This window comes from Rhea pennata, chromosome 4 (assembly GCF_028389875.1).
Source record: "Rhea pennata isolate bPtePen1 chromosome 4, bPtePen1.pri, whole genome shotgun sequence".
Classification (NCBI taxonomy): Eukaryota; Metazoa; Chordata; class Aves; order Rheiformes; family Rheidae; genus Rhea; species Rhea pennata.
The window spans coordinates 49,381,573-49,407,661 of NC_084666.1; the positions used below are offsets into that span (position 1 = coordinate 49,381,573).

A 26,089-nucleotide genomic window follows, 5' to 3' on the forward strand; every position below is an offset into this window, starting at 1 on the left:
TAGCTCTTCTCATCTCTGTTGGATGCAGTAGTGTTCGTTTCATTTTTTGCTGAAATTGCTGAGGAAGAGCACTTCTCTCCATTTTGTAGTCTGCTTCTTTCCTCCATTTTCTTTTAGAAAAGGGTGAAGCAGAAATATCAGCAGATTCTTTGATACAGCTCAGTTTCCCTGGTACCCAAATGTACAAATCACAGCCGCTATTATTAATGCTTTCTGTGGCTGAGATGATATGCTAAAAGGAATTATTTTATGTTCTTCTCCCTTAAGAAAAATGCCAGAAAAAAAAATGTTTCTCTGTTTAAATGGTGCTGGACTGAAAATCTCGTTAACATGTACAGCAGATGCAGGAATAACAAGATGTACTTCATCACAGTATTCCCATCTCATAACTCAAACCTGTCCTAGCAAAAACAGCTAAGAATGAAAAGCCAGTTCAAAACTGCCAGATGCTGTACTTAGCAACACTGATATCAGTCCACTGGATATTCAGTTATTTTTCCCTGCATGTTCACTTTCTTCTCAGACAATACATGGCCTGACAGTGTTTTTACTCTGTTTTTCTCTCCACAAGATATTTCAACACCTTTTAATAACTTATCATCCTCCTCTAACCTCTGGTTATGCCTTGTTTTCTTCACATTCTACCTATTACCTTCATCTTTCACCTTCCTTCACAATTCCTCATCTTTTTTTCAATAACCATTTATATTTCTTTGAATTACCTGTATCTGTTAGAAGCTTTTTCTTTCTCTCCTGTTTCAATCTTTTTAACTTTATCTCTGAAAAGACGTCTTCAGTTTCCATACACTTCCTTTTCTAAAGGTTTTCTAATCATTTCTCTAATCCATAATGTTATATTGCTCTTTTCTTTCTGGAGATCATTCTTCATTGTTCAGTTCTTCTTACAGTCTGAGTTGCACCCAGCTTGCACTGAGCCCCACGGTTAGGTATCTGTGGCAGCTGTTAACCTGCCTAGGGTAAATCTACATAAATATGTTGATACGGTATCCCAGCCACACTAACATGCCTTGCATCCACATCTAAAGTTCAAGTCTAACATGCAAAAACCATGAACCACAGCTGTAGTTCTGAGTTTCACCAATATGCTTGGGGAGAGCAAGTAAGAGCTGTACTTCACATATGCATATGACAGAGCTGGGGTACTCCACGTGATGTAGCTTGCAACTCAGCTGAGGATAAAAAACGACTAAGAAATGCTATGGATTCCCACCTTCCACATCTTCTGGTCTATGCCAGCTTGAAACATTGCTGAATTTATATGAATTTGCATTGAAAATGTCCACACAGTCAGTTATGGCTAAGAGGCAGATTTTGTGAGTCTGCAGTCCCTTCTTGTTTAAAAAACTATTTTACTATATTTAACTATAACATTGTGGAAAGGTTTAGCATGCACAGACAGCATTAGATGTAGATGAAAATTATGAGGTATGCCACGTGACTATGAGTGAAATCACATATCCATACAGGTATACTGTCAAAATCTGTCATTTCTTCTTGGATCTGGACTCTGCAGACTCATACCTTATACAGCCCAATCCACTGTTTTGTTACAAGAAGCATTTTGGACACTTTCTCCATACTAACAACTCCAGCAGGATCTCACCTGTATAATTAAAGAGCAATACAGGGCCTGTCACTTAAATTTAGCCAAACTTTTAATTTATTAGCCACAAGAAAATATGTATTTTGGATTTTAGTATTAAATTAGGTGAGTCACTGTTTTATAGTTTGTGCTGTTATGATACAATGAAATGCCCAGAGTATATATAGACCAGGTAAAGATACTGTATCATAGAAGAAAGAGCCTTCACCTCTATGAATAATTCATTTCTGGAACATGGAAGTGATAGAAATCTGAGAACAATAAATAAATATAAACTTATTACAGCAAAAAGCTTACGAGTGCTGCATGAGGGTTACTCATTTGAGCTCATAGATGGAGGAAATAGTTTGGTTTTAGCTGCCCTGCTGAAAAAACAGGCCAAAACTGTTATCTACCACGTTAATATAATCAAAGCTATGATCACGGTCTTTTCAACCTCAAGTGGAAAGAAGATATTGCAGCAGAAAAGCAGCTGTCAATTATCTCTACACCAACAGAAGAAATAACCAAAATACGTTGCTAATCCAGGCTGATGACAAGAGTGTGCAAAATTAAGAGACCTTTACTCCTGAAAGATCTTCAGTGGCTGGAGGCAGAGAATGTAGGAAATGTACTGTAGGCTGTAATAATTGCTGTCTGCCCTGGGAAATGGCATCAAGGCCAGAGCAGTCATGGCTCCATGCAAGCACATCCTCTAATTATTGAAAAACCTGTGTAGAGTCTCAATGTTAATCAGTCTCTCAGAGACTTCAGCTTTATGTGGTTAGTGCAGATTTATGGCATTTTTCTTTTCTCGTTATTAAAACTGATATTTCACAAGGAAGAAACTATCTCCAGACAACTGTTAAAATGCAAAGTTTCAGTCATAAAAGAAATCTGCAGGATTATTCTGAGACTATTCCGCAGAGAACCCAAACAAGAAGGGTAACAAACAAAAAATCAAAGACACAGGGAAAAATGGTAAAAGAGGAGACTTTAAAATATTAACTAAAGATGCAACAGTTGGCCTATAGATTCAAGAGGTTATAGTGTAATTAATTAAGTGCTTGTTACAATTACAGATAAACACTGCATATACTAATGCAACGTGAATAATATATAACTATAAAAAGTAAAACAAATTTAGTGGTTTGCATGACCATATTACTGGAGTTATTTGCATTACCATTACCAATGGTATCATTAGAAAATACACGTACACAGAATTTTTATGTTCTATTACATGGCCACATTTTGCTTCCTTTTACCAATGTTTCAGTAATAAGTTTATTTGATGTACAATTCCTGATTATTACACTGATCCTGATTATTATTTTGAAATATTATACACATAGGTCTTTGTCAAACAACATGTTTAATCAAAAGCATTTCAAGTTTTCTATATCAGCTGTACTTGCAAATTTCTGGCAAACATACTGGAAAAGTTGCATGTTTGGAGTCTTTTTTGTTACATGCTACATCAACCCCAATCTTCCAGAGATATCTGACACTTTGTAAATTGTAGAATCCCATGAAAGTTCACAGAAATGAAACCATAAACATTGCAAAGTTGAATGTCACTGACAGGATTTGGCAAAGGTTTTGGGAAGGAGGGAAAGATAGATATGTTAGTCACACATTATTTAGTTGTCATCATTTTGAAAAACATGAAATAACAGATCTGATTTGTGTACAGGGTTTAATTTACTGGTAATGGCTGACTGCTTTTCACTGACCTAACACTGCAAGCCTGAGAAAATTAACATCAGAATAATCTTTCTGGAAAGACATGCTTAAATACTGCACAAAGACTGGCAGTAGATCCTGCTTCATAACCCAGGACTGGCACATTTACTCTCCATAGAAAAACACTTGGGAAGATACCCAGTTTTCTATATGGTGACCAGAAGTTCAAAAGATGCAACTGGACAAAGCAATGGGATTGGCTGAATCAAAGAACAAGACTGGAATCAAAAAAGGATATGCAAAATAACGCCTGATGTCAGCTCTTTATACCCCCCATCATGCTAACATGAAAATGAGGATTGAAATATCATGGATATATGTTCAGGGAACATAGAAAGTATTTTAATGTACAAAAAGTTTTAAGGAAAAGCAAGCAGCAACACGCATTCAAGAATTCTCTCATGAACATGCACAGGTTTTAGATATGAAGACATCCCAGACACTATCTTGGACTAACTTGAGGTCTATAAATTTTACTATAATCTTGTGATAACTTTAATTCCATGACATGCACTCGAAAGTGAATCACAGCTGTGGTTTTTACAACCTGACTTACTCTGAAGATGCAAACAATCAGGTAAGACTTAGTTGTAATCTTTAGAGCATGTATGTTCTGAGCATTCCACTGTTTTAAGAGTCTTTTTTTATTAAAGAAATTTTATTAAAATTTCTTTATTAAGTCTAGATCATAACAAGAGTACATATTTCTCATTTGAGTACATATTTATCAAAGAATGAGACAATTTCTATAATACTCTACTGGATGTTTTGCATATAGCTGTTCAGATCCATGTACTCTTACTTGTATACATTTCTATTTCTCAGAATTAGCCATCACTCTCTACCTTGGTAATAAGAGGTACCTCCCAAAAAACTGAGGTTTTGTCACCCTTGCTAAACTGCAGCTGTGTACAGGTTACATATAATATACATAAATTTATAAGTATGAAAGCCTAGATTTTCACATTTATTTCTGTATCTGCATAATTGTAACTGTGAACTTTAGTTTTTACATGTTAACTTTTTAGCACGTTAATTTTTAAACATGAAAAGCTGAGGTTTACTGAGTGAAATAGGATATGAAGAGTAACACTTACAAAATAGAACAATATTCTACAGTAATTACCCCAAATTACAGAATTGCTATTGTTGGTTGTTGGTGTCAATCATTGCTACAGAAATTCTGTAGTAATACTGAAAAAAGCAAAGAAACATTTGATATGTACAGGTAAATACAATTTGCATACCCCAAACAGAGTTTTAATGTATAGGAAAATTAGCTGGTCAATTTGACTTTTAGATCACATGCAGAATTATCAGCTATATATCTTCTCTTTTTATACTGTGCAACAATACAAAGGTAGAACTCTTCTCCTACCCATAGTATGATAACTTTAGATCAATTAGTGAAAGTATATCAAACAGCATCAAAAATAGTGGTTTTTTTCTGAAGACTTATTTCACTGCCTTTTTTCTAACCTGCTACTTACTGACCTTATAAGAATGAGATATTATACCACCTTTATAATAAACACAAGATTTTGGATAAGAAACTACCTAACTGAAAGAAATCTTTTAAGAGTGAATGGCAGGTCTGATTAGAGCTTTTTCACTTATAAATGAAGCAGATATTCTGCAGACTTACAAAGTTTAAATCAAAATTGTTCCATTAAGCAATCAGTGGTGATCTGAGGAACATACGTATGATTTTCATTTTATTTCATGAAATCTATATTTCATGAATTTTGAGTCATTTTACTTTATGAGCTATCCATATGTCTATGTTGATGTCCTACCCTTGCTACTACCTATGATAAATGACATGATGCATGATGGTGTCTTGGTGCATCTTCTGGCACAAGTAATTGATCTGAGAGGAACGGATTTTGAATAAATCTTTCCTGGAAAGAACAAAATAAGTAACTATTGGTGCTTTGCGTTCTCCCAAGAGCAAAACACAAAAAACAAGTGTTTGTGTCAGCACTATGGAGCTCTTGATCTCACACTTCTACATGGGCATTACTGTGCCATGATGATCCGCTTTAATAAGTTTGGCTAGATTACTAAACTGCAATTTCAGCTTGTTTCAAGACAGAGATACTGCGTACTTAGCTGAAACTGATTAAGTAACATCGTTCAAATAAATTGAAATAAATTATCATTAATCATCATGTAAGAATGTGTATCTAGCAACATCTAACCACAGAGCTAAAGACTGAAACTGTTATAAATATAACAAACTGTTACAGAAGGTCTTGGAATTTACACTCAAGTCCCAAGGAAAGGAGCCTTTAGTATCATCGTCTCTTCTTCTTTGGGTGGAGAGATGTAAAAATCAGAAAGCCTACATCTTTGCTCAAATTGATGGTCAGAATAGAACAAGGTAGACAATATGCCCAATTTCTTTGAGCCTGAGGAAATTCTGGTGTAAAAACACTGCATGTTTGTGTACCATTTTCAGTAGCCTTAAGATTGTCCACAGAAGAATCAATGCCAAGAATATCCATTTTCTAAAGTATTATACTCACCTAAAACTGAATTCAGTAGAAACTGTCTGATACAAATTCCTGTTCACATGTAGAAAGGAATTTATCTCAACAGTTTTGGCCATGTGGCCACCACAAGACAAAGGCATTTATGTCAAAGCCTATTGCAACTGCACACATCCAGGTTCATCTATTTCCATAGCAATATGTCCTTTTCAGGATTTATGCTTCTAAATTGCTACTGCCAGCTGCTGTCTTCAATTTCACTCTCAAAAAGATGTTACTTTGACTAGACAAACAAGCGGAAAAAAGGCTTGACTGGACCAGCAGTACCTTGAGTTGCACTTAGACCTCCCTAAAGATTGAGGGACAACAAACGGCAACAAATGGCAACTCCATCAGAGTACTCCCTGTGCTTCCTTCTGAGTCAGACCACAGTGAGTGAGTGAAGCAGTTCTTCCAGGGACATGGGTTTATGCTGAGGAACCGCTGCCACGCTGCTCTGAACATGCTGCAACCAATGGAAATCTTCCTCTTCTCTGTGAATTGTAGCAAAGAAGAAAATCAGGTAAATGTTACTGATTTATCGCTGGTTTGCACAGTATCATTCCAACAGTAGCTCTGTGTGTTGGCAATATTTCACTGAGTTCTCTGGCTTCAGCAGTTCAGTTGTTATTATTTTTGTATTATCTGGTAATTTAAATACAGCTATTGTAGGTTCTTCAGCCTGTGTTAGATATTCTCTGTACTCCCCAGAGTTTTGTACTTCCCGTTTTATACTTCTTCTCTTATCAGTTGTCATCTATTGTGCCTGAGTATTTTACTCTTGGGTGCTTCAATTATATATGAATGTGATGTGCATCACAGCAGCTAGTTTCCATTTGCCATCTAAATATCTTTGTACATGAATGAAATAACCTACATTTAACTTCACAGACAGCTGTGCAAATCTATTGTGTTTCAGCTTTGTGGCTTATTTGTCTGATTTTTTATTTGATAATTGATTTCTACCTGGTTTTTACTCTGCTTTCCAAATCTAAAATAAAACTCTCTTTCCTAAAAGGAAGAAAAAGACAGTTAGGGAAGAAGTCACAGACTGTCCCTAAACCTGAAGGAAAAGAGGCAACATATACAAAAAAACATTGCTTTGTGCTTTGTAACTGGCTTGGCATATGAGAGGGCCCATCTGATAAAACAGGTTTAGTCCTCACACTGGCTCCCTTGATGGAGATCACATACTTGAGCCGGGCAATTTTTTTCAAAAATGTCTGTTACAAATAAGAGTAGCTTGTCTGGTTTTAATGTCTTAGTATTAACCATAACTATCTGCAAGGCTTTGGTAGTGCCCCTAAGACTGATTTTCAGAAGTGCTTTCCTCCCACAATTAGGTTAGAGGCTGTTCTCTCAGTGCTTGTAAAAATAAGACACTTTGAATACAAAGAGGCAAGGTCTCTGCTTTAAGAAGAATATTCCTTAGACAAAATCCAGGTAAAAAGGAAGGCAGGCACATGGACTGGCAGTGACACTTGCAGGAACCTCCTTAGTTTCTGTGCTTTCATTTTGACCTATTTCCAGAAAATATCTGCAATGTCTAATACCCATAAATGTGTTGCACACTTGTTGTGTGATTTCTCTTTAGTATAACTATAAATATGCTAAAGGAAAATCAAGCAAATCTCGTATCATGTTTCCCTGTGTTCCTTAGGCAATATCATAGGACAGTGAAACAGTATTTAATGGTATATAAGATATATTTGTGAAGTTCTTGTAACTTTAAGATAGGGCTGCAAATCTTAAGATCATTTGAAGAAAGAAAGAGTAATATTCTATATCAGCAAAACTATTCTTTTTATCAGGTAATTTTTTCTGCACCAGTTTGTCAGATGTTTTTGTCTAATTCTATATTATTCAAAAAATGCAGTGAGTAGATAACATATACTGTAGAACAATTACCTGTTCATGAAGCTTATGCATGACTATGAATACTCTGAGGGTGTCCCACTTCTTAAATTGCTTCACAGAGCAGATCATAGTCCATTCAAAACCATATTAAGAGTGGGAGCTTTTAGGAATAATTGGATATTAAGACTCATACTATTTTGTTAAGCAGTTGTCTTGCTGCTTACACCTGAATTGCATGCTAAAATATGCATTTAATATAATGGTAGTGTTCAGAAAAACATATATAACAATAAACAAGTATTCTGGTAGGAAAAATAATCTCAGTTCTAAAAGACTAGAAAGTAGCTGCATAGGGACAAGAAAAGCTCTCCAAAATATAGCTATTTAACACTATATTTGTTTTGATCTTTGCTTTTAAAAAGCTCGTGAGCACCTAATGTACCTTTGAGAATATTCTGAAATAATTTAAAAAGTAACAGTTTGGTAGGACTGATTATGATATGACTGATGGTCTCACTAATCGGGAAAGCAGCATGAACACGTAGTAAGTAAATACAAAATCAAAATGCATCAAGAAGTAAATGACTGAAAAAAAAACAATTCATTAGGGGATTTTCTGACTTCAAACCTGTTCAAACACAGATTGAGCTTAAGATGTGTGGTTATTGGATAAACTATGTTTAATGAAATGTAAAGACCTATGTGCTCTTAAATGGATAATTTATGTGCAATGTTATTGTCTCTCAAGGTTTAATTAAATGTTTGCCTTGTGGCTAATCAGTTGCAATTAATAAATGAAGCCAATATTCATGTCGCTTATAGGGAATGTTAAAATGGCCCCCAATTAGAATTTCAGAATCATTTTTGTGGCTGGCTGAGAACAATCATATGTTGTTCAGAAACTTCCTTGGAATAATTTAATTAAGAAACTAAGACAAAATTACATTAATAAAATGCAATGATTTTATCACACTACATTAAGTTCATTGTGAAATTAGGTGGAAGTATATGTTTATATAGTGCTTTTCATCCCTAAAGTTCTCAAAGTTATATGTAAATATCTACTATACCTAAAAAGAGCAACACTTCTTAGCCTTATGAGTACAAAAGAGTTTACGGAGTGGAGCAGAAACACCCATTTAGTCCCAGATCTACTGTCCCCAAAGGGGACAGTATCCATCTTTGGTGTTTTAGCAAAAGAGGAAAATGCAAACAAAGACACTGGCACATGTCTCAGTGAGACACTAGATGTCTCAGTATTCTGGAATTGTAACACATTAATATATTCCTAGAAACTGCCTTTCCATGCTGTTTTCACTCCAGCTACTTTAAGATTTGAACCTAAATAGGTAAACATTTAAAATGTAGGTGACCCATGACTGAGTGCTATTCTCTCACCTGAATATGTTAAACAAATCATTGGCCAACAGAAATCAGGCCAAAAGCGATGCTGGTTGTCCCTGACAGTGTCCTGCAAGTCAGCTGGAAAGGGCATTTCAGATCTCCAGACCTCAGAACTCATCTGTTCTAGGCAGGTAACATATTGCTATTTATTATTTGCACTGCAGCAGTGCACAAAGGTCTCAGGACCTCAATTACAAAATGTTATTTCTAAATAGTATGTAGCTACTTGTTTGCATCACTGTTTACAAGCAAATTTAAGCTGAGATGCAATGCACAGGTACAACCAGAACTAGAAATCAGTAAGAAGAGTTTAATAGAAATAGGAAACAATCTTCAGGGACCAAATGTAAAACTTAAGAGTTCCTGCTTATTGGGGGAAAAGTGTATCCTTCAGTACAAATTAATATGAGCACCTTTTGCTAGCTCACTTTTTAGCTATTAATCTTTCTAGTGATGTCAAATAATTTTTTTTGCCAACTTCAGCATAATCTATCAAAAAAGGAAGAGAACTGTGCAGGATAGCTCTACTGTCATTATTTAAGTCATTCATTTTCATTGTGTCTCCTCTGATTTACTTACATTCTGGTTCAGACATATACCACATAAAAAATCATGAAATTCACTTAGAGGAACCTGAAGGACTGATAATACTGTCCCCTTCCATTAGTATAAAGAAAGACATATTTAATTAATTACAGCACAGTCAGGATATTGGCTGTATATGTTTTAAGTAACAATGCATAGATTTATCGTAATTTGTCTCAATCTGTTACAAATTATTTATATTTGCAGAGATAAATCAGTCTGAGAAAATGAGAACTTACCTAAGAATAACTTATTTCTCTTGGGATTGTAAAGACATCTTTATCCAGAAGTCACTGTTCTTTCACACAGGCTTCTGTTTATTACAGACTGAAGATTGCACATATTAAATAGGGATAACTGTATTAGGCAAAGCTACTTAGTCCAGTTCTCCATGCAACAAGGCATGTTGTGCCAACAGAAACCAAAGTAAACATACAATGGCACACCGAATACACGTAACAGTAAAATTTTCTAACTATGATTACAGTGATTGTTTGTATCAGCTCCAACATAAAACTTTTAAGTTCTCTAGAATGAACAGTCTCAACCTAAATTCTGATTACAATCTTCCATTCAGTCATGAAGGAGACCTTCAGACTTACTTGCCTGAGGCACTGAGAAGCTCCAGGTCTTTGACGTGCATGAAAGAAAGAGAACAATTACTCTTCAGGGGACAGAGATCTGATTATACATACCCTGTGGGGTTTTTTTATCCTTTACCAAACCGCACCTTTGTGGGTCTTTAATTTCTTAATAAGTTGTTGTACTTATGAACTGAGTCAGTGAGGCTATGCGATTAACTTTTAAAGTAAATCTTTTTAAACAAGTTTTCTAAACAAGCTGAAGCAAGTAAGCTGATGATGTTACAAATGTTTCAGGATGTGATGCATGCCTGTAAATCTGTGGGTAATAATACTTGAATTCAGGCAAAAAAAACCTCACAGAAACAGGATAAATTGAAGCTGATTGTAATAAATTGTTTGGTTACGAGATTCCTGTTTTTATCAAGACTTTGACTGATATGCTTGACTTTTGTCCACAGAACACAACTTTCCAAAACAAAAGTTTTGGGAAACAAAAGAGGGAGAGAGAGGTAAGGAAAGGAAGGGAGAAACAGAGGGAGGGAGAGGGAGAAACAGTGGAAGGGAGAGGGAGAGATGATTTTCCCCTCCTTAAAGATTGATGGGATCCTATACATTGACTGACATTTTTAAAACCTAAAGTGACTTCTCTAAAATCCAGTCATTATTTAGATTCCTTAAAATTAAGTTACAACCTTTTTTGTTTGCTTTTGAAGATCTTGGAGAAAAGACTTCAAAAATTTTTGCAATTACATACAAGGTGTATGTTGAGTCAATTTTGCTTATATTTTTAACATTCCTTCTGTGCCGTATATCTCTAGATGCTTGATAACTAGCATGCAGAGCTTTACAGATGGATGACCATAAGAAAATGTTCAGAATAATATATGTAGAATATAGGGCCTACAATGGTGTGATATAAAAGACTTAGGATGAGTTTTGGAAAGCAGTATTATTTGTGGCGCCATCATTCATGAGTAAGTGATCTCAAATAAAAGCTAATAGAACCTTTATACTATCCCATCTCTTCATTTATTCTGTAGATGTTGCTCAGGTTAAAGAAATACTGGTCTAAACATTTCTGAGATGTGTTACATTACCATGAATCCAACTAATATGGACTCAGAGAGACAGAAAAACCCAAATAATGTTTAGAGCAGCCTAAATAATTATTTGTGATAGCCATAACATAGAAGTGCAGTATCTCTGGACCTTCTAGGACTACAAATAAATATTTATATCCTTTTTTCAGTAACATAAAACTCAAATCTCTAGACCTGCAGAACAATGAGCTCAGAAGATGACAGATTTTTGCTGACTATAGCCCTTATTTCAATGGCAGAGAAAACATTATTTTTGCAAAAATAAACTAGGAAAGGTTTACTTATGTGATTAAGTTTTTACTCGTATGAGGGGTTTCATCTGAGGTGAATAGAACAATTTATATAAATAAATACTCACCAGCATCTTAGAGTAGCGTAACACCATCTCATTTTGTTTAGTTTCCTGTTACGGAGTTAAAACTGACATAAGCAAAGAGAAATGGGAAGCCTGATAAAATGAAAGCTTATAATCCTTTTGCTCTAGTATTACTGTGGAACACTTGCATCTAAAGATCAGCTGCATGCTACAGTGAGATGAAACATGACAAGAACGGTAGAATAAAGATTGTGGAGACTTTGAGTTCTCTTACAAATATTTGGCTCTTTCCTGAGCCTATTATGCCAGCAGTGGAACTTGACAACAATCTGGTATATTGACGTGTAATATGTATATAATGAATAGCAAGACTAGAGATTCTTATAGTAGTTTCTACCCTGTAAGCTGTTTGATCTTCATCAGCGTTGCTGTCTCTATCTCATCATTCAAATAGAATGCTAAAAAACGAGATACATGAGATAGAGACATTGCTGACGTTGGTTAAACAGGATGCAAGTCTCACATTAGAAATCTTTAGTCAGTATGATACTACTTTTTCAGATCTAAATAGATATTTGCTGTAAAGAAAAAAACAGATGCAAAATAGGCAGTTTAGTTGCATATTACAACTGCCTCTAAAATTAAAAATGATGGATCTTATAATAAAGGTTAACTTTTATATTCAAGGTATACATTACTGCTGTCAGAAAAGCAGTACCCAATTCTGTCTGGCAGATTTTTCCTTGCAATAAAACAAAAGATTTGGTGAAATGGCTAGTTCCTACCTTTATAGAAACTTTATTTGTGATGGCCGTGTGTTTACCCTGCTTGCTTCTTTAAGAGCTAGCTTCATGCTGGTACCTGATCAGCAAGTTTTACAGCATTACCAGATCTACCGTCAAAGAAGCTGCTCAATAAATAGTAAAACAGGGCTCCAAGCCAGCAGTTTGGCCCACAAATTCCTTCATGTTCATCTCTGAAGAAACCAGAGTGGTAGCAGCCCATATAGAGTGATTATGAATAAACCACTGAAATATGGTTTTGAAGAGTCTACTATGGAAGAAAAACACCGCCTTGTGCTTGAGGAAGTGGTTCGATGTGTGTCACCACACGGAGCACCCTGCCGCAGCCTGCACTGGCTCGTTGCACCCATCAAGCAACAGTGCTTCCTGCCCTGGGAGCACGCTCAGTGCTGCCCTGCTCCTCTTGTATTTTTGACCCTCTGGCCTTTTCTCTTCTCTCCTTTTTCATTTATTGTTCTCCATGATCACTTTAGTCTTCCCTGAGTCTCTTTCTCTGTTCCCCCTTCAACAACGGAGGCGTGGAGACACTTCAGTTTTGATCTTTGTGGTGAACAGGTAACAGGTAACGGGAAAATTTGAAACTACGGAGGAGCAGAACCGGCCTGAGCAATATGTTGCTCCCTTCTGTATTCTCTGTGGGAAGCAGAGGGATCTTTCAAAGAGAGGGGTGCCCTACACAATTTCAATACCTGTAAGGATCATTACATTGTCTTTTAGGAACTATAACATCTATTCACTTTTTATTAAATATTGTTAAAGTAATAGCTCACAGATTCTTAACTTGTTTTATAAGCAGTATTCAAGAGTATTCAGTACTCTCTGGTAAGTTTTTGGTGTTGCTGCATCTAAATGTAGACAGTATATTAACAATCACATTTTCAGCCAACACTAAAGATGCACAGACATATTTCCTAAGGGTAACAGCTATATGTGATGATCAATATATTACAGTTTTTGCCTCTACAGATTAGATACTTGAATTAGGCAACATCTGAACACAAAATTTTGCTCAGGTAAATGAATTTTTCAGGTACATGAACAGTTATTGCGAAGCTGATCTGCTAATAGTAATGTTCCTTGGATACTGTCAGTGCTTATGGAATTGGAAGAGGACCTAACCCAATGATAACAACAAAAAATGTCAGCAATTAAAAATATTTTTTCTGTGTGAATAGACACTTTTTCCCTTCAGGACTTTCAGGCCAAACATTTCTAGGCAAATTACACTGGTGCTATAACATGGCTTTGTAATAGGAGTTGGTTTCACTCTTAAGCTCAGAAAGGCTACTGCCCCTTTACATTACCACACAGATGTAGACTGCCTTTGATTCTTTGTTAAGAATGTCCTCCTTAAGTTATATACTGTTTGGCACGTGGGATCCTTTGAACATGTAAAATGTCTCCATAAAAAAATTCTTACTTTGCTTCCAAGTCAAATTAATTATATATGCTTGAGGCAGAAGTCTCTTACCCATGGTGTAAAATGACTGCTTGTAAAGTATTTAAGATGTTTTTCCAGAAAATTGCCAGTAACTTTCAATCTCATGTTTTATCTTTTATAAGTTGTCTTTGTAAGTTTAGGTATAGTACACAAATACTTGTGTCTTTGTAGTGCTTCATGCAAAAACCATATGATAATAAGGCAAATGTTTTACTCTGGTATAATCAAATCACATCCATATATGAAACTTGCAATATCATTAACAAAACAAAATCCATTTGCCAGGTTCTATTTTTTAGCAGAAGCCCATGTTAATTGGAATTATCTGTCCTCTTTTAAACTTTTAATTAACTGACTCTTATGCTGGCTGTTCTGTATTTGGATGGTGACCAATGTCATGTAAATTATTGTTATCCCATTTATTTTTCAAAATTTCAGAAAACTATTAGCTCTTTACCCTCTTTATGTACATGTCTTAGTGATCCAAGACCTGATGAAAACAGGTCTTGGATAGTGTATATAGCTTCTCGAAATGTTCATTCAAAACTCTCTGATGCCCGAGGTTCTTTAGTAATTGAAGCTGAACCATCCTCCCACATTATCATTTGAAAAGAACTCTTCAGTACCATGCAACATAACTACATCATTGACCAAATGCACAAATATGTATATATTTTAGCATTCCAAATTTTTGACTAAAGCTGCTATTTTCAGCTGGTGATGGGTTTATCACTATTCAAATCATATTTCTATGCTCTGTTCAGAAAAAAATCTTTTATTTTCCTCATTTTAACTCTATTGACCATATATATTTTCCCTTATAACCTTATGCTTCCCATAGTAATTTCTCACACCTCCTAGGTTCCAATTTATATGCATAATACTACATTCCCTCTCCTGTGTCATGTATGTTTTCCTTGTAAGCCACACTGGCTTTTCAACAGATGTACTCCTTCTTAGCTGTGGGATTATGGCTTTGGGGGTATTTTGGCTAGCATTCTCAAACCATTTCCAATTCTCAGTCTCTCATTTCAGTTTAAATTCTTTCTCCCAACTGATTTACCTTGTAATTGTTTTCACCTTTATAAAATTAGTGCTTTCAAAGCACCAAGTATATACGTTACTGATTTGGACTTAATTCCGTTTGCACATGACATATCTGATCAAATCATGATCACTTATATCTAAGCTATGACTAGTTTTTAGTTCTGTGATCAATTCCTTTCTATCTGTTAAGATGAGGTCTAATATAGAATTCCCCTGTGTTGAATGCAACACTTTTTGAGCTAGGAATTGGCATTTAAAATATTTTCAAATTCCAAGGACATTTTAACATTGGCAGCATGAGACCTCCAGCATATGTCACTCATTTGAAGCATACCACAGTACAGCAGTGTTTTCCCTCTATGTTGTAGATGGGTAAAGCATAGGTCATGCTGTTCTCTAGTGTGATTTGATATCAGCTAAGTACCCTGTCAGCTTCTGACTTATCCATGAGCACACTGACCCAGAAACACTCAAGATCATTTGCTTCCGATTGCCATCAACTCAGAAACAGGTAATGCCATTTTTGGTGAAGTGCTTTCTGTCCACTTGATCCTTCCAAAATAGATTATAACCATTGATTTTGACATTCCAGTTTCCCAGCCAGCTTTAGCAGTAACCGCCAGGTCAAATCTGTGCTAAAAATTACCTTTTCTGCTGGTGACAAGTTTCCAACAACAGAACGCAGGCTACTGAAAAATCTCTGCTCCTTGTATTCTTTAACATCTCGATTATGGTTTATCATTTTGATTTGTATTTAGCAAAAGCTCGTTTGTTTCTTTTCCCCATTTCCATTTCTTAAAATATTTCTTACATTCCAGGCTCTCTAGCTAATCGGTCCTTTAGGAGGAGAGCTCCTCTTCTGTCACGGTAAACCAGGTGGCATGCTCTCATCAACATAAAGCGACAAAATATTCCACAAACCAAAACCTTTTACGGTGTGCCACTTACCTAGAGATTAACTCCAGGATTTTCTCAAAGAAAAGGCTTGCTCAGAAGACCTGGAGGATGCCCAAGAGCTCCTGAAAGAAAAGAGCCTGCTCTCTGTGAGTGGGCATCTCCAGCCCAGGAGATGGCCCCCAAGGCATCCTTATCACTGTCAGTGCAACACTGCCACTGATTCCTGCCTTGCCAACTTCACAAGCCCATTCGGCTTTTACAGACAATCCCACTTGCGCTCCAAAAAAGCGGTCAGAATGGTCTTGAAAATACACCTTTCAGTCAGCGTAAGTATATTGCTTCCCTAACGGATGTCTTTCAGCTGCGGGCAGCTGGACGTTTCTTGGTGATCGCACCTGACTTCCCTGGCAGGCTGGATGGAGGAGCGTCAGTCACATCCCGCCAGCGAGACCTTCAGAAACGTCCTCCACGGCCGGGACACCGAGCCCGGGTGCGGCGGGGACCGGCGACACCGGCCCGGGCGAGGGCGGCGGCGGGAGCGCGGCGGGGCGGCGCCGTCCCCAGCGCTGCCCGCGGCCCCGGCGCCGCCCGCCCCGTTGCCATGGCGAGGCCGCGGGCGTCCCGCCGAGGCAGCAGGCGGCGGCGGCGGAGCATGGCCGGGCCCCGCGGCGGCGGCGCCCCCGGGCGCGGCGCCCTGCGGGACGGTGAGGGGCGGGGGCGAGGGGAGCCCGTGGGGGAGGGGGCGCCGAGGGGGGACAACGCTGCTAGTTTCTAAGGCGTGAACGGGCGCGGCCGTGCGGCCCCTCCCCCGCCCGCGCGGCGGCCGTTAAACGGCTTTTAAACGGCCGTTGGGCGGCGGCAGCTCCTCGGGGCGGCGCCATCCGGCCCTGCAGCGCGGCAGAGGCCCCTTCCCCTCAAGCCGTCCCTTAGGTGCCTGGCTTTTCGCAGGCGCCATACCAGAGTCGAGGGTTGGGATATGTAGTGTGGGTAGGTAGTTAAAAAGGTGGAAAAAAATAACGTTTATCTCTTGGGTTGCAAAGCCCAGGAAGCGCTTGAGGGCTGTTTTCCTCTTGTAGCCAGAGCGGGACAGCCGCAAGGCCATCAGAGATTCAGAACAGATGGTTGAGCAGGAAGAAGAGTAACGCTGGTTTGGGCCACAACGTAATCCAGGTTATAAATTGCATCACTTCCTGACTTTATGGATTTTTAAAATGCCTTGTGTTTTTACTCTCAGCGTGTCGGTAGAATATTCAGCAGAATATTGAAGGCTGGGTTATAAGTCGTGCTCTGACATCCACAAAGATAGTTGGGCATAGCCATGCCTAACTCCAAGGCTGTTGTCCTTCCTGGGAAATTCACAGCTTCAAGTTAGATTTACACTTGCCTCAGAAAATGCGCAGGAAGAATTGGGTTACAAAGAATACAATTTCTAAAACGTGCCAGGAAAGGCCATTGCAGTCAGTTGGCATTTTCCCATCTGTTTCTGTGGACTTTGGAGGGATTCTGGCCTGCGGGGAGATCCTGACTGTTTTCTGGAGGAGCTGAGGGTAGCACTTCTTTAAGGACAAACTGCACTGCCTTGTCCTTTACTGAGTTCTGTGAGTGTTGCACTTGCTGTACGTGTATGCGATGCAGCTTGGACCTTAAAAAAGTAGTAAGATTTACCAGTCTTTAAATCATCAGCAAAGAAATCCACCACATTTCTGAAGGATGCATTGCTGATATCATCTATGCTTCTCTGTAGCTTACATATAGGTTATCTTTTGGAAGTAAGAAAAAACCACCAGCCATTTCAATGCAGAAACAACCTCCTACTTCTGAAATTAAAATGAAGTAGATATACAATTGAAGAAAACTTTGAATATGAAATAGAAGTCAGGGCAATAATTTTAATCTGTGTAAAGCAGTGGTCAGGAGAGCTTCTGCATATGCACTTCCTGCTGGCGTGAGACCTGTGTGCGCACCAGTCCGTCTCCCAGCGTGCTTGATTTTTGTGGAGTGGGAAACCAGAGTGCATGGGCCAGAGAGAAGCTTCAGTAGGCTCCCGCCTGGCCCATTTTGGTAGCAGCCAGGAGCCTGAGACATGCCACAAAGTACACTGAGCTGTCAGTAGTTTTGATGGTTGGAGCACCTCTACCAGGTCTTTCCGGGCCTCCCTTCAGCAGCTGCATTTACCTTCTCTACCGCACTGCTGCAGACAGGCAGCTGTCCTGGCAGCCAGACTCAACAGCTGCTGTTATGACGTGATCTCCTTGCTTTTGATCACTCTGTGCTTTAAAAATAAGAGACGTGTGGAAGGTTTTGCATCTTGTCTAATCAGTCTTACTGTTGTTCCAAACTTTTATTACTATTTCTCACTGAATAGCATCTTCCTAAGAAGATATTTCCTTTTCTGTATTGCTTCTGGATATAAACTGGCCATATGTCTAGAAAACACATAATATTCAATAATGATTAACTACCCATACTTTTTTATTCTAATGATTTTTTTTCCATGACACACTTGCATAAAATCTTGACTCCAATTGTAAATTTATTTAGTTAGTTATAGGTAATATTTTTCATTCTGTAACAAATGTTATCATTAGTACTAAATTTTAAAAGAATGATTTAAAAACTAGATTTCATATAATGTTATCTTTTAAACTAGCAGTTGTCTGTTGCTGTTCTGTTCTAAGTAATAGAATAAAAAAATTGCTATGCAATAACTGTAGGGAAATATTTTAACAATGAGAGGGCTTTTGTTTCTAGAAAGGCTAATTTGTAAAATACTGTGCTTGCCTTTTAATGTAGTTCGTTATCAAATTGATTGGTATAAATCATTTATTCCTGCAAAATAAACTTCCTTCCTAAACGTAACAAATAGTTAACCTCCCCCTCCCCTTTTTTGTTCTGTTTTCCCATCTCAGTTAAAAGTTTGTGCCTTGAGGCCTACCAGCAGGGCATGCAATACCTACATTAAACCAAATTTAAAAGTAAGGGTGCTCCTGCTGCTAACGTCCTCAGATCACAGACATGCAAAATGAAGGAACTGGCAGCTGAAACTCTAATGGTAGGAAGTGTAGGCTGAATACTTGGGGAAAAAACACTGTAGCACTATGTGACAAAAAAGTCCTATTAGCATTTATGTATTTCAAAATGACAAGCTAGACTATTCTACATAACTGTGGGGCTTTCTGCTTTTGTTCTAACTGAAATCCTGTGTTGTAAGTATAGCGCTACTTAAGATTTTTATTCAAATGGTTGTTACTATTACAATTATTTATTATTTTGAATGTTAATATAATGCCTGATGTTGTACCACACACTACATGATCAATCATTTCTCCGCTTTATGTATTAATTTAATAAAATATTATTCGTAACTTGAGACCTAAATAGCTTGGGGAAGCATAGGGAATCACATGCAAGTCTCTTGAAAGAGTTACCCCTCTGCAAGTCAAGAGCATCCCAACGAAATAGAGAAAGCTATTGAAAGGAATAGCATAAACATTCCTATGCAGTATGTCCTAGTGAAGTAATGCTGAGGCCTGAAAAGATTTGTGTGGAACAGGAGCCCAGTTTTACACATGGTGCAGTGTTTAGTTTGCTAGGAATTGGCAGAAGAAGGATAAGTAACAAGATCACTGTGAAGATAGGGTTTCAAATAATGTGGATTTTGTCTGTTTGTTTCCTGTAGTTAAAATGAATATGTTGCCTCCAGTGATCATACAAAGGCCACGTGGACATCCTACCTTCATAGAGCAAATGGTTTGCCCAGCATTAGACTTTGCAAGGTAGGTGCCTTTTTTCTTGTAGAGTAACTTTTTTATTGTGAATAGCTTCAATTGGCTGTCCCAAGGCAAAAAAAATATGTTTGTTTTGTTACAATATTTAAAAATGTAAAAATCAAGGCAATAAAATTCTCTCTTAGAGAAGTTATGTAATTTTTTCTAAAGAGCAAAATGGGAAATTTATTATATTCAGGGTAGATAATTCATCCTAATTTTTCAAAATCCTTTCAAGAACTGTAGGAAGTTATTTCCTATTAGCAGGTATTATATTGCATAGATCTGAATATAGTTCCTTGAAAATGTGTCTTTTCAGATGAAAAATATGTTTTTTTCCTTCTTTATTTGAGCAGAATACACTCTTGCACCTCAAAATATGATGAATAAAACTGGATTTGGAAAAAAATATTACTGTACTTAATAAATGAGAAAATGAAGCTGGTGCATTAGGAAGAGTGTTGCCAACAGGTCAAGGGAGATGATCCTGCCCCTCTACTCAGCCCTGGGGAGGCCTCATCTTGAGTACTGCGTCCAGTTCTGGGCTCCCCAGTACAAGAGAGACATGGAGCTACTGGAGAGAGTCCAGCGGAGGGCTACAACGATGATCAGAGGGCTGGAGCACCTGCTCTATGAGGAACGGCTGCGAGAGCTGGGCCTGTTCAGCCTGGGGAAGAGAAGACTGAGGGGGGATCTCATCAATGTGTACAAGTACCTGAAGGGAGGGTGTCAAGGGGACGGGGACAAACTCTTTTCAGTTGTCCCATTGGACAGGACAAGAGGCAATGGGCAGAAGTTGAAGCGCAGGAAGTTCTGCCTGAAAGTGAAGGGGAATTTCTTCCCTGTGAGAGTGATGGGGCACTGGACCAGGTTGCCCCGAGAGGTTGTGGAGTCTCCTTCTCTGGAGATCTTCAAGGCCCGTCTGGATGCAACCCTCTCTAACATGCTGTGGGTGACCCTGCATGAGCAGGGGGGTTGGACTAGATGATCTCCAGAGGTCCCTTCCAACCTTACTTATTCTATGAATCTCTTCCAAGACATTTTCCTCCTGCATACATCTGTGTGGCTACCCAATCAATTGCACTCAGTTCTCCTTACATTTATTTTTATCCAGACACTTTTGTCTCTCTCTGAATGTGCACCGCTCTCTCGGTAACTACTCTGCCCCATTACTTCATAGAACAAGTGTGTTCATTAGTTAATAACCCTGAAAATTTACGCTGTTTTTCCTGGAATTGCCTATATTTAAAGTTTTTGTTTTGTTTTGAGTCCTAGTGTTTCCCATAGGCATTTGATTCAAAGGCCCAGAGCATCACAGAATTTAGCAGTTGTTTGTCCATGCCTAAAAGCTGCAAGGATCTAGAAACAAGGTCTGCTTGGCCCCAGCCTTTCTGAGGGACTCATACTGATAGGCATTGTCTCACATGCTGGTAGAATAAGGAAATGTAGTGATGTCACCTTAAAAAAATACGGAAATTTAGAAAAGGATAGCTAGAGCTGTATTCTCTAGCCATCACCTTTTCTGGTAATTACACTGCTGAAGAATTTGTCCTAGAACTAGGTTTGTTTCTTTGGGGAGTTTCAGAAGATCATTCTCCACCACTCTTAGAGAAGTTGTTCCTATCTGCCAAAAAGAAATGTGAGACTGTAATGGTCTAGACCATGCAGTAGATCCCTGTTGATTAGAGCAAGACAAGTTCTGCCATTTTTTTTATAGGGAATGTTGAGAAAACCTGTGTAGAAGATGTATGAGTAGGAGGAGTATGGAGTGGGAATAGTTAGGAGCATCAGTTTGGCTTTGTCCCTCATACTTTGTATGATTGTTTTTATTTTGTTCTGTTCTTTGATTAAAAAGCCAGATGTAATTTATCATGAAGTCTATTTCTAGAAAAAATCATTCTTTTTTTTTTTTTTTTTTTTTTTTTTTCTGTGTAAGAGAAGTAGTTCTAAGAACAGGTGGTATAAAATGTTAACTGTGGGCTAGCTGCCTATTGGATTGAAATATGCTTGTTTTTAGTAAGAGAGTGACTTAAAATGAAGTAGAACCCGATTTACAGGTGAAGAAGATTTTTAGATAAACTATGAAATGTAGTCTGAGTCATCATGGGAGCACTGGAGAAGTAAGGCTGAACTAAGTTGGGAAAAGCAAGTGACAACTTCTGGAAGAAAGGAAAGAATGCATCATCTTTACCTTGTTTCTCTGTTATGAAATACTGTCTGTTCTAAGTCACGATATCAGTTTTTCACATTAAGTCATTTTCTTATTTTTAATGCATATAACAAGCCGTTATAAATAATAATTGAGGTGAGGGAAATTTCTACTATAATCTATCTGTCTTTTCTATGTTGTTGCTGCATGGACGTCTCTGATAATATCAGCCAGGGCCAGCAATAAGTATTTACTATTTCGGTAATTCAGTAATTTCTGTTAAATTCTTTATGCTGGATAACTCTGTAGTCACATGAGTCCAGTACCCAGTATTGTAAATCTGATTGATTTGAAAGTTGTTGCTTTAGGTTTTTTCTGCTTGACAGTAATTGTCTTTTTTTTTTCCCCAAAAAGTTAGAGGGAACTTTTTTAAGTTCCCAACCAAAATTCGGTAATTTGTACCTTGACTATAAGGCAGATGTCATTCTAAATTGTATATGATTCTGTGGGGTTTTTCCTGATTGTTTAGTATTGAAATATCTCTGTGGAGATAGTGCAACAGCATCAGGCTTTTCAGTATTCCAGTTTGAGAATATTTTAGCTGCAGTATAGATTAAATTGCAACTAGGTGTCAGTGCTGCCTAGAAATTTGTTTGTTGTCATTGACTCATTGACTTCAGTTTGGGACTTTAGAACTTTTTTTGTCCTCCATATCCAGTGTTCTCTATATTCCTGTATGTGAAAAAAAGTCCCTTTTTCACTCTTAAAGTGCAAAGGTCAGCTATGTCTTTCGTCTACTGAGTAGTTTGTATTTATTTTTCAGAAATATTTTTTAAACATTTTTTTCAGCTACCTGATACAAACATATATATCTTGGAATATATTTTGCATCATTTTAAAATATGCAATAGTTACCTTATCTTCAGTATCTTAATGACATTATAGATCTTCCTAGATTGTGACTATTTTGGTGTGAAAACTTGGATATTGATTATAACTAAATTTTTGGCAATACCTATTAAGTCTACTTTTTGTAGTCAGCAGCAAATCATATAAATGTGTTATGTCATACATGAAAGTGTGAACATTTATTGGTGCAGCTCAATAATAAATTCTGGAGCGGATTTAAACACCCTATTTGTGCCAGAAGTTTTCACTATTAAAATGTTTTAAATACAGAAGTGTTGAAATATCTCAATGTTGCTTTGCTATTTGGATTTCATTTAAATGAGCTTCATGAAGTGTGTTTGGTATTCTTGGAGCAATAAGGCACACCATGCTTATATTAGCTAACATTATGAAAAGTATTTACTCTCATCCCTGTAATGAAAGACAGCAGGGTGATACAGACAGAGAAAGGAGAGAGACTTATGTGCAACACTAATGTTGAATTTCTTTTATCTTTGAGTGATCAACCTGATGATCTTCATGCTCTCTTAAAAAAATGTAAATTCACATTATTTAGAAAGGTAATGTTCTCGACACTTGGGATATCAGAATCTATTTAAATTCACTTTATGGTCAGTATGCGTGTGTTATCCTTTAAAATGCAAGGCATTTCTTGGTTATCATAGCAGAGATGCAAAGAGGTGGTGGCTGAAATGAAAGCTGAAATAACATACAGTTCAAATTTTAGGATTAGATCCATGCACCCGGAAGTTTTTAGGAATATTATTGTAATAATAATATTGTAGTGCCCTTTGGATTACCCCCTAGTGAACCACCTTTTGGAATATACTGCTCAAATTGTAGAAAGATGAGAACAGCCACATTGCACAAAAGAAAATATATATGAGTCTTTTTTTTTTAATTTTATGAGTTAACTACAAAACAGATCAAACCACTCTGTCTAGTATACACTGAAAATGCAAAAATGTAATGGCTCTGATTTAAAAAACAGTTTGAATGTGGATAGCTTAATCAATTAGTATTGATTTAGCTATTACAAAATTTCCTGCTATTTGGATTGAAATCTTAGATAATCAGGTCCTTAAAAGCTGATACCAACTGTGGTTTTTTTGCAGAAATAAAGATTTAAAACAGCTACAGACCAAAATGTTAAAAAGATACTTGTATGTGTTTATAGAATCTGTCTGATACATTACTTTGTCAATATTTCAGTGTTTAGCTCTACTTGGCAATGCTAATATATTATACATGCTGCAGAAGTCTATATCAGCACCTCACAGTGTTTCTTTTAATTTTTTTCATTTAAATTTAGGGTTCATTTGATCAAAGACAAAGATGGCATAGATGATTATTTGGCGAAGAATATCAAAGGGCTGTCAAAACAAGAAGCTGCTGCGTAAGTTGGCTTTTTTTGAGTCATTTTAACATCCACTAAGTTTATTGTTTCCTTTGTTTCTAGTCATCATAATCATTTAAATTTAAAGTTCCCTAGGCCCTACCCTTTTTAGTGGAACTTGGCATTTAAAAATTAAAGTTGATATTAAATAATGATGGTTCATTTCTCCTGATCTTAAATATATCAAAGAATTTAACTCCTTGGCTTTATTAATTCTTATATTTACCGATGTATTATATCACATTTGTAACATTATAGTTAAGATTGTGTCAGTAATTATATTTGAAATTGCACTCTTTTTTTTGAGCCTCTAGTACATCTCCTCTGGGGTTGAAGCTTAGTGTACAAAAATGCATGTTCTTGTAATCTTGAATTATTATTTAGCCAAGCCCAAATGCTGACTTCTGCAGTGAAGCTTAATATGCCATTAGTTATTTAAAAACCCAATGAATGAAAGCAATCCAGATAACTTTTGATTTCTTACAGCTGAGGTATTTACATTGAGAAGTTACAAGAGACTACTGACTGACTTATTTTTCTGGAGTCTTTTAACAGATCTGGGTTCAACACCATCAAAATTAATGAAAGAATTCTAACAAATCTGAATTGCTGGTAGCTTAAGTGAGATGGTTTATTTATTTCAATATTTAAATAATAAAAAGATGCATATACAAGGGCTCTAGGCACCTTAACAATGAATATTGCAACACCACCCTTGCAGCATAGAAACTTTCTATCAATCAGACAGGAGTTCAGCCAGTCTCTTGCAAAATATGCTTCTTTTTCACCTTCAAATCTTCCTTGAACTTAAGACTGAACTTAATTAGAGACTATTGTCTCTAATTAAAATATAGAAAATTATCAAATTTAAGTTGTTACTCTTAAAATGTTTAGGGGTGATAACTTTAGCAATATCCTAAACCCCTACAATATAATACTCAGCCAGCAGACCCACTTTCTTTTACTGGAATATGTCTGGTTCATCTTTATTTTCACAATGATAACGTGATAAAGCTAATGCATATTTAAACAATCAGCACAAAGCTTGTAACGGATCTGGTCTGTTGACCTAGGAGAGCAGCCTATTTAAAGTATACTCATGCCCCCCTTTTCTTTTTGAATTAGGATTAGATTGGAGGGTGATGAACTAAAGATTGGTTCAGTGATGGGTCTGCATAGGACCCTCTCTGTGTCAACCTAAGGTTTGCAAAGTGGAATTTGTTCTGTTGTTTCTCTTTGAGAGATTCTTTTAATGTGTGTGGGGCCGTGGTGTGTGGGGGAGAGCAGCCTGACACTGGGGGAAAGCGAGTTAGGAGACCAGGCGGGGAGCTCTACATTGCCGTTTTACCAGTACGTGGTTCTGGTGGGTCAGGAAATAAATGTATTCCTTCATCATTACCTTGTTCTGTACCATCTATACAGTGCTGCTGTAGTCGATATGCTACATTTGTTGCAGGCTGACTTCCGTTACCAGTGAGGAAAAACTGTTTCTCTCTTTAACTCCAGCAGATCTCCATAGTGTACTCAACCATACTAGGGACAGAAGTATTTTCTCTGTGATTATCCAGGAAGTCATTGCTATTATAGGAAGGCTTTAGGGCTTCCGAGTTCATTTTACTGCTCTGATTTGATCACATCAGCCTTTTACTGCTATATTTTTTAATAGCAAAAAAGGAAAAAACAGAAAAAACTCCAGTTCTTCTAAGATTTTTCTTTTTATAGCCAAACTCTGAAAGTGTGTGGCAATTGCAGAAAAGGAAACTAGCACAGAAATCCACAATGAAGAGAGAATTTTATCATCTGTTCTACGGTACGTAGACAAAGAGGGGATCCATTGTAACAGTTTTCCTTAGTAACATTTCTTCTTCAAAATAGGCTGTTTTTCAAAGTTGTCAAAGCCTCTTAAGAAAATAAAACTGAAATACCATATGTGTTCTGGTTTATTTCTACCCAA

At 37.2% G+C, this 26,089-nt stretch overlaps 1 protein-coding gene across 1 annotated transcript in view; it reads left to right on the forward strand.

Annotated features, from left to right (window-relative positions):
* The first annotated feature begins 19,598 nt into the window (after positions 1–19,598).
* Positions 19,599–26,089, forward strand: part of TTC29 (tetratricopeptide repeat domain 29) — a 127,984-nt gene continuing 121,493 nt past the window's right edge. Inside the window, exons 1-2 of the mRNA XM_062574759.1 lie at positions 19,599–19,690; positions 24,052–24,135. Of these exons, the coding sequence (XP_062430743.1) occupies positions 19,599–19,690; positions 24,052–24,135 (176 nt within the window). The remainder of the gene's footprint in view (positions 19,691–24,051; positions 24,136–26,089) is intronic.